Below are 12,067 nucleotides of genomic sequence, written 5' to 3' on the forward strand. Positions count from 1 at the left end.
TAAACATAAACACATACATACACATATACACACTTACACACTCACATATACACATACCTATACACCCATATATATATGTAAACATACACACACAAACACTCACAAATACTCACATACACACTCACATATGCACACACACATACACACATAAACATAAACACATACATACACATATACACACTTACACACTCACATATACACATACCTATACACCCACTCATGTATATATGCACATACACACAAACACACACATACACAAATATACACACATATACACATATACACATACACACACATACACACATACACATTCACATATACACAGACATACATACACAGACATACATACACAGACACAGACACGCATCACTGGAGACTCTAAAGCAGAGAGGTCAGCTAGCCAAACAGAGGTCTTGACACTACACAAGGAGTCAGGAAATCTTCTCAATGATAAAGACCACACATATACGTGGCTGAACTTCTCCCGTGACTGCTCTGGGCTCTCCGGGTGGCAGAAGCAGATAATTCTCAAAACTAGACGCTGAGATAGAGGACTGAGGTTGGCCCAGCAGCAGCTTTACTACAGAGGAGGCATGTGCTAGACCCAGTGGAGTCCAGGGAAGAAGGATACACAATGACGGAGACAAGCATGCAGATGTTGGGGACTGCCGGGGTCATCTCAGCTGTCTAGTGGGATGAATGGACCATGTTGGCCCACGAAGCAGCAGCCTTGAAGCATAAAAGGGGCTGCTCTTGTTCTTAAAGAAGCAAGAAAGTCAAAAGGGCTCTTCCATTGCTAGAAGAGGACAGAGGGGCTCACACTGCCCCTTGCTCTGCAGGTGTTTGTGGGGAGTCTCTCCAGTGAGGTCAGGCAGTGCCAGACTGACTAGGGCCCTGGTCCTTGCTAATGTGTCAAAGTCCAGTTTGCTTTCTTGTCTTTTGGGCTTTCATTGAAAGGAGCTGCTTGCCACATGAGGACCAGGTAACAACAGTAGCAGTGAGTCACTGTTAGAGCAGACTGTAGAGCTTGGCAGCTCCATTTGTCTTCCCAAATGACCTTGACTTTGGCTTCTAGACTGTGACTTATTGTCCTTCTTATAGGGACTGACAGACTAGAGTGGCAGGGCCTATCACAAGTAGGCTGTGAGTACTACAGGGGTCACTTTGCCCAAGTTTTTTCCACATAGAGGCAGAGGTAACTGTGGGGTCAAGATGCAGAGCAGAATCTTCACAGAGTGGGGCCTTCACGAGGAATGGAGTCTTCATGGAGCAGGGTCTTCACATTCATGCGCCTGTGTGTGAGTCTATGTGCGCTCGTGTGCGCACACACACACACAAACACACTCTCTCATATGCACACTCACACACACACTCTCACACAAATGCATACACGCTCTCAATACATATACAGACAGACACACACTGTCACACACATGCGTACACATGCATTCTCTCTCACACATACATGCATATGCACCCATAGTCTTGTACACACACAGCAGAACTGCATGGAAGTGCTGTATTGCAGCTATGTTAGGCTGGTTCTACAGAACCTGTGCATGTTTGTGATCCTTAATTTTATGAGCCCACTTGACTGGGACTTGAGTTGCCCAGATATTGGGTATAAGGATATTTTTGGATGAACTTAACAGTTCTGTATGAATTTTAAGATTATATTTTTGTGGAAATGCCATTAGAAGTTTGAATGGGGTTGCATTGAATCTGCAGGTCACCTAAATAATATGAATACTTCCAGCCATGAACCTTAGTTGTCTTCCCATTGATTTGTGTGGGAGGTGATTTCTTTTTGATGCTCTGTTCAAGTGGTGGGCTGCTCTCCTGAAGAGGTTCTGCTTGGCTTCAAGTTTTGTTTCCATTTGCTGAGTTGACAAATAGCAGACCCTAGAGTCACTTGGCTTTGGTTATGATGACAGTGCCTGTGCTGTTGTTACCGCCCAGTCTCTCTGTTATTTGGCAAATATGGCCACTGGGAGAGCTGAAGAGCCCTTATCTGACTGAGCAGGGCTGCTGCCATGGAATCTTGCCCATACTAGCATTTATCTTTGTTTTTCTTTTTTAGATTCTGACTTCCCAAGCCTGTCTGTTCTGTAGCAGACTGTCTAGACTCTCCTATGTAGGAGTTATTTGGGAAAATAGGTCTTTTGGGGTTCGAGTTAGTTAGTCATAGTTAGGTTTCCATTGTGATAAACACTATACTGGCTGGTTTTGTGTGCCTACTTGACACAAGCTGGAGTTATCACAGAGAAAGGAGCCTCCCTTGAAGAAATGCCCCCATGAGATCCTGCTGTAAGACATTTCCCAATTAGTGATAAAGGGAGGGGGAAATGCCTAACCTATTGTGGGTGGTGCCATTCCTGGGCTGATAGTCTTGGGTTCTATAAGAAAGCAAGCTGAGCAAGCCAGGTGTCTTAGTCAGGGTTTCTATTCCTCCACAAACATCATGACCAAGAAGCAAGTTGGGGAGGAAAGGGTTTATTCAGCTTACATTTCCACATTGCTGTTCATCACTGAAAGAAGTCAGGACTGGAACTCAAGCAGGTCAGGGAGCAGGAGCTGATGCAGAGGCCATGGAGAGATGTTCTTTACTGGCTTGCTTCTCCTGGCTTGCTCAGCCTGCTCTCTTATAGAACCAAGACTACCAGCCCAGAGATGGTCCCACCCACAAGGGGCCTTTCCCCCTTGATCACTAATTGAGAAAATGCCTTACAGTTGGATCTCATGGAGGCATTTCCTCAACTGAAGCTCCTTTCTCTGTGATAACTCCAGCTGTGTCAAGTTGACACAAAACCAGCCAGTACACCAGGGGAGGCAAGCTGGTTAGCAGCACCCCTCCATGGCCTCTGCATCAGCTTCTACCTCCAAGTTCATGACCTGCGTGAGTTCCAGTCCTGACATCCTTTGGTGATGAACAGCAATGTGGAAGTGTAATCTGAATATACCCTTTCTCCCCAACTTGCTTCTTGGTCATGATATTTTGTGCAGGAATACAAACCCTGACTAAGACAAACACCATGACCAAAAGTAGCTTGGGGAGGAAAGGGTTAATTTCACTTCACAGATTACAGTCCATAACCAAAGAGAAGCAAGGGCAGGAACCTGGAGGCAGGAACCTGGAGGCAGGAACTGCAGCAGAGGGCATGGAAGGCACTGCTTACTGGCTTTCTCCCACATCTTGTTCTTCTACCCTTTTTATGCAACCTTGGACCTCCTTCCTACCGCCCACAATGAACTGGGCCTAATCATTAATCAAGAAAGTGCCCCACAGATTTGCTTAGAGGCCAATTGGATTGAGGCATTTTCTCAGTTGAGGTTTCCCCTTCCTAGATATGTCTAGGTTTGTGTTGATTTGACCAACATCAACCAGTATACCAGCCACTTCTTCCATTTGTCTCTCCATGATCATATTCACATAGAAGCAGATGACACTTGCAAGTGAGTCACTCACCTAAATGCAGGGCCTGTTTTCTTGTCTGCTAGTCCCCAGGTGCTCAGGAACTGTTGGGACCAAGTTTATTCTTGGATTAAGCAGCCCTCAGTCCCCCTACTCCAACTTAGATACACCTCTCTTTTTTTGTCTTTTTTCCTCTTTCTATAGTCTGTTGGCCCCTCTGTGTTTCTGTCTACCCTTCTAGCCATCTCCCCATTCCCCCCACTATCCTTTCTCTCCATCTTCCCATTTCCCCCACTATCCTTTACACTCACCTACAGTACTTACCTGACTCTTCTTCCCTAGTTGTTCCTCATCTTGGGCAGTCTGACACATAGGCCTTGTCTGAAGGATCTGCTATAATGACCATTCCCTTATAGAAATCCATCAGCCATGGGGAAGATGGCGACTTCTGTGTCTTCCCCAATCCTGGGGGAACTGAGGCAGGCTCAGGAGTGTGTCACCCAGAGTGGAATTAAACAGGAAGCCAGGCACAACTCTTCCCTTCTCGTCTCTTGTTCCATCTTTCCCTTCTGTGAGTGTGTGGAGGCAGGAGGAATATTCTGGAAATTCCTCAGTATTCTAAGAAGAAGTGATAGTTTTCAGGCAAGGGGGGAGACTAAGCATGGAGGAGGCAGATGGAGAAGCTAACCTCTGGGGAAGCAGTGTCTCCTGCCCTCATCCTGAGGGTGCCTCATGCCATAACAGATGTCAGCAGAGGTGGTCTGCTGAGTCACCAGTGGAAAGTCTCATTATAGTTAGAGTTTCAGAGGCAGATCAACCACAGTACTGTTTAATTTCTCCTATAGCGCTATAGGAGACCATGTGATATAATGATGAAAAGTGTGGATTTGAAGTCGCATAGACCCAGTTTTGAGTTCCTACTTCACTTGGATTTAACTGCCTATTGGGCATCTGTTGCCTGAGTCCTCAGCCCTGCCTGGACCTCCCCTTTCAGGCAATGGGTTGAAGACACAGAATCAACAACTCCGCTCACGTGAAAATGTGGCAGCAAGCTCCTCTATTAATTCTCAAGGAGCACCCTTTATACCCTCCACCTGCATCCCATTGGTCCCAAGCAAGCGTGTCCTCCAAATTCCCGAGTGGCTGTCCTTGTCTGTGTCACCCATTTCTAGGCTCTCAGGCAGGCTTTAGTCGTGGAAGTTGCCTCTGCCGCTGCTGCTTACCGACATTTATGCGGAAGCGGCCACCGCCCTGGCACAAGGCCTTTCTCTTCCTCCTAAAGGCATCTAGAGAGACTCGGATTCCCATGAACCAGATGGCAAAGACTATGATGCTTCATTAGTAGCATCACTTCATGGAGGATGTTAAAGTGTTAAAAAATCACGTCTTACAGTAACACGCGTGACTCAGAACAAATCTCAGTCAAGGACTTCTGTCCTCAGTGATGTCAGAACGCCATTGATATGGGCTCCCTTCATTCTTAATGATGTATGGTGTTGTAGAAGGGGGAGAGGAAGTGATGTCATGATTGTTGGGAGCTTTGTGCTGGTATGAGAGCTTTCTTCCCTTTCTCTCCAAGTCTGCTGGGAGAGAAGATTCCTAGACCTTCTGCAGGCTGTGGTAAGGGTGTGTGTGTGTGTGTGTGTCTGTGGTGTGTGTGTGGTTGTGGTGTGTGTGTGTGGGTGGTGTGTGTGTGTGGGTGGTGTGTGTGTGTGTGGCTGTGGTGTGTGTGTGGTGTGTGTGTCTGGTGTGTGTGTGTGTGTGTGGTTGTGGTGTGTGTGTGTGGGTGGTGTGTGTGTGTGTGGCTGTGGTGTGTGTGTGTGGTGTGTGTGTGTGTGTGTGGCTGTGGTGTGTGTGGTGTGTGTGTGTGTGTGTGTGTGTGTGGCTGTGGTGTGTGTGTGTGTGGTGTGTGTGTGTGTGTGGCTGTGGTGTGTGTGTGGCTGTGGTGTGTGTGTGGCTGTGGTGTGTGTGTGGCTGTGGTGTGTGTGTGTGTGTGGCTGTGGGGTGGGGGCACCGGCTTCTTGGCAGTTACAATATCTTGCAGGATTAGTTACTGTCTTGCTGTTATGATGGAACACCATGACCAAGCCACTTATAGAACATTTAATTGGGGGATTATTTACAATTTCAGAAGGTTAGTCCATAAACAACATGGCAGTAGCTGAGAGCTCATATCTGAACAACTTGGACAGTCAGAGAGAGAATAAACTAGCTTAGTGTTGGCATTTGAAACTTCAAACCCCACCCCTTCAACAAGGCCACACCTCCTAATCCTTCCCAAACAGCTTCATCAAACATCATATATATGAGTCTATGGGGACATTGTTATTCAAACTGCCACACAGGATGATAGAAGAGAAGTGCATATGGGGCTTTTAATTCTGTTTGTGTATGTGTGTAGGTGTTCATGTAGAGTGTGGGTACCTTGTTGACTGCCAGGCTGTCTGATCCAGGGATTTTCCTGCCTCTGCCTACCGCTCACCACCTGTGTGCTGGGATTACAGATGAGTAGTTCTGTACACTGCTTTATGTGGGCTTTAGGGGTCTGAGCTCTGGTCATTATGCCTGAACAGCAAGTGATTAATTTTCTGCGCTCCCCCGGCCCTTCTTTTTATTATTATCAAAGGGTTTTCTGTAGCTAAAGCTGGCCTTGAATGTGGTCGTGGGTGTTGAGCTTCCAATCCTCCTGCCTAGGCCTCCTAAGTGTGGGGCTCACAGGTGTACACTGCCACTTCTGCCCTCTGTTTTTGGGCAATCTTTTATAACAGTCTTTTGCTAGGATGCCAGGCACATGTCACCTTCTTGCCTCTTTCTCTAGCTAGCTGTCACATGTCCATATGTCTTAGCAGTTCGTTATGTTCAGGGTCCATGTCTTGCAGTCTGATTGCCTCATGATCTTACCTTGTACTTGGTACTTAAAGGACACCTAGTCAGTCATCAACGGGAGGAGGGGCCCTTGGTCCTGTAAAGGCTCTATGCCCCAGTATAGGGAAATGCTAGGACCAGGAATGTGAGTGGGTGGGTTGAGGGGCAGTGGGAGAGGGAAGGGGATAGGGGATTTTTGGAGGGGAAACTAGGAAAGGGGATAACATTTGAAATGTAAATAAAGAAAACATCTAATAAAAAAAGAAAAATGCAGAACTGTATTAACCATGCATCTTTTAACTTTTTAAAAATAATGTAAATTTGCAAAAAAAAAAAAAGAGGCACTTATGTAAGTGGGTAAGTCGGAAGGAGAATCTAGTTGTAAGTTTTCATCAGACGCTAATCTTTGAAAGTAGTAGGCGTATACCTTTACTTAAAAGTAGATCAAACTAGGATCACCAGTATGGCTTGGTGGCTAAAGGTGCTTGCCACACAAGCCTGGTGACCTGAGTTTGATCCCCCAAAATCCATGTTCCATGTTAAGGTAGAAGGATCAAACAGACCCTATAACATTGTCCTCTGACCTCTTCTGCCCCATGGCAGGAGTGATCACACACATCATGCTCACACATGTCATGTCCACACACATCATCCCTGCACACACCAAGAGTATTACATTTCATAAAAGAAAAAGAAACCACCAAAGACAGAGGGTGCTTTACCATAAAGGCAAGGAAGACAAGAGCCACGCTGAGCCAAGGCCATTCAGAGGAGGGAGAGGGAAAGTCATCTTACACGTGCACATACACACCGTGGACACATACATCATGCCCACACACATCATGCTCACACACACCATGCCCACACACACCATGCCCACATACATCATGCCCACACACACCATGCCCACACACACCATGCCCACACACACCATGCCCACACACACCATGCCCACATACACCATGCCCACATACACCATGCCCACACACACCATGCCCACACACACCATGCCCACACACACCAGGCCCACATACATCATGCCCACATACACCATGCCCACACACACCATGCCCACACACACCATGCCCACACACATCATGCCCACACACACCATGCCCACACACACCATGCCCACACACACCATGCCCACACACACCATGCCCACATACATCATGCCCACACACACCATGCCCACACACACCATGCCCACACACACCATGCCCACACACACCATGCCCACACACACCATGGCCACATACATCATGCCCACACACACCATGCACACATACATCATGCCCACACACAGCATGCCCACACACACCATGCCCACACACACCATGCCCACATACATCATGCCCACACACACCATGCCCACACACACCATGCCCACACTACACCATGCACACACACAGCATGCCCACACACAGCATGCCCACATACATCATGCCCACACACACCATGCCCACACACACCATGAACACACATATCATGTACACACACACACCATGCCCACATACATCATGCCCACACACACCATGAACACACATATCATGTACACACACACATCATGCACACACACACGCCATGCTCACACACATCATGCACACAACAACAAGAACAGTAATAAAAGGATTAGTAGATATAATAATAAATACACCAAGCTGTTCTCAAGGAAGATGACTTCCCCTCTCCCTCCTCTGAATGGCCTTGACTCAGCGTGGCTCCTGGTTTCCTTGCCTTTGTGGTAAAGCACCCTCTGTCTTTGGTGTTTTTTTTTTTTTTCTTTTATGAAATGTAATAATCTTTATAAGCCTGCTAAATCAAGAAATAAACTCATCCGTGCAGGGCAGAGCAATCTGTCTGACTCCATGAAGACAGGAAGAGTGACTATCTACACTGTGAGTGATTTATAAATGCTGTTGTAGGTGCTGGGGGATGGCTCAGTTGGTAAAGTGTCTGCTGCAAACACAAGGACCTTAATTTTGATTTACCCTATCTGTGTGAATAGCTATGTGCAGTTGTGTGTGCCTGTTACTCCAGTCCTGGGATGGGCAGAAACAGGTGGATCTCAGAGTTTATTGGCTAGCCAGCCCAGCAGAGTCAATAAGCGTCATGTTTAGTGAGAGAACATATTTCAAAAGTTAGATGTTAGTCAAGGAAGACACCTACCATCAAGCTCTATATACACACATACACAAATGCACACATACACACATGTATACATACATACATGCACACATACACACACACATGTACACACGCACACATACATACATGCACACATACACACATACATGCATAAATGCACACATGCACATATACACACATGCACAAATGTGCATACAGCCACACAAACAGGTACTTACACACATAATGTACTTGCTTTGTCTTATTGATGTGCTTTCAGTGAGATGGAAAATTAGGGACTCACAATGTTTCATAAAACTCACTGATACACACAAATATAAAAATGCTATTTCAGTACAAATTAACCTCCCAGCTAGAAAGGCCATTATTTCACTATGTATACACACACACACACACACACACACACACACACACACACACACAGAGTACATATAGTCTCTAATTTATAACAGGGAAGAATATGTATGTATTTCTTTAGGGGGTACAGTGAGTGGAAATATGTGCAGGGGATGGAGCTAGGCTAAAATAATGGCCACATTGAACACTCAGATTTTTAATCTGCACTGTTTAAATTATTGAGATTAAAAGAGGGACACTTGCAGGGCGTGGTGGCACTCGCCTTTAATCCCAGCACTTGGGAGGCAGAGCCAGGTGGATTTCTGAGTTTGAGGCCAGCCTGGTCTACAGATTGAGTTCCAGGACAGCCAGGGTTGCACAGTGAAACCCTGTCTTGAAAAACAAAAAACAAAACAAAAAACAAAAAAGGACACTTGATTTCCTGAACACAAGAGGTCTTGACAGATTTTTAATTTTCCAAATGTTAGAAGCATGAGAACAGGACAAACCAGTGTGACCCTGAGTCAGAGGGAGACTGGCCACTGGTGTGCACCTCTGTGGCTACAGAATTTCAAAGTCTGAAAAGGCTCCGTGGTAAGCTCCTAACTGCTCTCTGCAGCAGCCTCAGGAGGAGGGCCTGGTCACTGTCCTTATGAGTTTTTCTCCTATGTGTCCTGTGAGGCAGTGTGCTAGCCCCTCACTTCCTTTGCTTCTATAGAAAGGCCTTATAGAATGACCAGGGCTAGTCAGGGTCAGTAACCCAATTTGTGTCTTTGGGCCAAGAGAATGATAAAGTGAGGTGCAGTTCAGAGCCTAGAAGAAACTGCTCTTGACTTTACTCTGTATTACGGGTGTGCTTCCAGAGGATAAAAAAATCAGGGCTTGACTGTCTCAGAGGAACTCACTGCCCTCTCACCCCCCAGGTTCCTGGGTTGGTGGCTGTCTTAATCAAGGTTTCTATTCCTGCACAAACATCATGACCAAGAAGCAAGTTGGGGAGGAAAGGGTTTATTCAGCTTACATTTCTACACTGCTGTTCATCACTGAAAGAAGTCAGGACTAGAACTCAAGCAGGTCAGGGAGCAGGAGCTGATGCAGAGGCTATGGAGGGATATCCTTTACTGGCTTGCTTTTCCTGGCTTGCTCAGCCTGCTCTCTTATAGAACCCAAGACTACCAGCCCAGAGATGGTCCCACCCACAAGGGGCCTTTCTTTCCCCCTTGATCACTAATTGAGAAAATGCCTTACAGTTGGATCTCATGGAGGCATTTCCTCAACTGAAGCTCCTTTCTCTGTGATAACTCCAGCTGTGTCAAGTTGACACAAAACTAGCCAGTACAGTGGCTAAACATGCTTCCTTACCTAAAACACGGTAAGCTTGGTTAGCATTTACATTCAGATTTTTTTTTAATTTTTAATATTTTTTTATTACGTATTTTCCTCAATTACATTTCCAATGCTATCCCAAAAGTCCCCCATACCCCCCTCCCCCACTTCCCTACACACCCATTCCCAGTCTTTTGGCCCTGGCATTCCCCTGTACTGGGGCATATAAAGTTTGCAAGTCCAATGGGCCTCTCTTTCCAGTGATGGCCGACTAGGCCATCTTTTGATACATATGCAGCTAGAGTCAAGAGCTCCGGGGTACTGGTTAGTTCATAATGTTGTTCTACCTATAGGGTTGCAGATCCCTTTAGCTCCTTGGGTACCTTCTCTAGCTCCTCCATTGGGAGCCCTGTGGTCCATCCAATAGCTGACTGTGAGCATCCACTTCTGTGTTTGCTAGGCCCCGGCATAGTCTCACAAGAGACAGCTATATCTGGGTCCTTTCAGCAAAATCTTGCTAGTCTATGCAATATTAGCCCAAAACTTAGGATACATTCAAAATTTTTAACCCCAAAGCTTGGTTTTCTCTCTCCCTCCTGGGGGACAGGGTTCTGTCTGGGAGACTGTCCTCATAAACATTAGGACTGCTGAAATCATTCATGTCGACTAATGTCTTGCCTCATGTGCTCTTTCTTCCTTTTTTGACATAGACACTAATTTTGTGTTGGGGAATGCCCAGATAGTGGACTGGCCCATCGTGTACAGCAATGATGGATTCTGCAAGCTGTCTGGCTACCACCGGGCGGAAGTGATGCAGAAAAGCAGTGCCTGCAGGTATGCCGAGTGCACCTCTAGGAGGCAGGGGGGAGGATTGCCCTGATCTGACTTTTGGCGTCTTGTGAATTTTTATGGCCACAACTCCTGTAGTGTGTGCATATGCTGGGAAACCCAATGGAGATGTAGGACACGGTCCCCACAACTGACAGAGCAGCAGTCAGTAAGACAGAGAATGGAAAGCAGAAAATCTACATGATGTGAGCTCAAAAGTTTATGAAGTTTAGGTAGAACTTAATGTGAGAGTTAGAAGATTAAACATTTTAAAATTAGGAGTTAAATCAAGACAGTCATGTAGCTCAGGCTGGCTTCAAACTAGCCAGGCAGCCAAAGATGACCCTGAGCTTCTGATGCACTTGCCCCAGACTCCCAAGTGCTGAGATTGCAAGTGTATGCCGGCATGCCCTGTTGATGCAGATCTGGGATCTGAACCCAGGGCCTTGCAAATGTTAGGCAAGCTCTCTACCGATGGAGTTATGTCCCAGTGTAAAATTTTAAAACATTAAGAACATTTTAAAGCGAGTAAGTCCAAGATAGGGCCTCACGTATAGAGCTTTTCCTTAGAGAGAGTTCTTCAGAGGCACAGGGGTGTAGATTACCCCACTACACTGGGGCCTGGGTGCTAGAAAAGCTCTTTTCAAGGTGTTGAGCTGGCATGAAGCTTGGACCCTGCCAGGCATTCCTCTGCAGCCATGGCTGGATCTCGGCTCAGCACAGCCTCTGGCTGTCCAGAGTCCATCTTCTGTGGTGTGTGTGTGTGTGTGTGTGTGTAGTGGAACTATCGTCTAAATCAAGAAGTAAACTGATCGTGCGTGGACTGCGCAGGTGCCTCACCACGCTGCCTTGTCTTTTCACATGTCAGATCAGCCTCATAACCAACTGTTGGCAAACAATGTTAAATGTTTGGACAATATTCGAATTTTGTTAAGCTCTAGATTGTGAACCTGACAAGTGGACAGTTCAAGACTTTTCTTACTGCTTATAGATTTGGAAATTATGTTTCTAATGCACACGAGTCTCTGGTATTCGCCATATGCTATTTTCCACTGAATATCTGTCCCTATCTGTCTGTCTCCATCTGCAGATTCACAGCTGTCAAGTCCCAAGACTTAGCTTCACTTTTTGGCCTGACCAGAGCAAGCATTT

The 12,067-nt window shown here is 46.3% G+C and overlaps 1 protein-coding gene across 3 annotated transcripts in view; it reads left to right on the top strand.

Moving 5' to 3' along the window:
- Positions 1 to 12,067, top strand: part of Kcnh1 (potassium voltage-gated channel subfamily H member 1) — a 308,814-nt gene that overhangs the window by 19,484 nt on the left and 277,263 nt on the right. For all 3 annotated transcript variants that reach the window (XR_003837613.2, XM_021160418.2, XM_021160427.2), the window contains exon 2: positions 10,798 to 10,921. Coding sequence is in view for 2 of the 3 variants with exons in the window: in XM_021160418.2 (XP_021016077.1) it covers positions 10,798 to 10,921 (124 nt within the window). In the remaining variant the exon portion in view is untranslated. The remainder of the gene's footprint in view (positions 1 to 10,797; positions 10,922 to 12,067) is intronic.

Source organism: Mus caroli, unplaced genomic scaffold (genome assembly GCF_978045245.1).
Source record: "Mus caroli unplaced genomic scaffold, Mus_caroli_1 scaffold_1, whole genome shotgun sequence".
Lineage (NCBI taxonomy): Eukaryota > Metazoa > Chordata > Mammalia > Rodentia > Muridae > Mus > Mus caroli.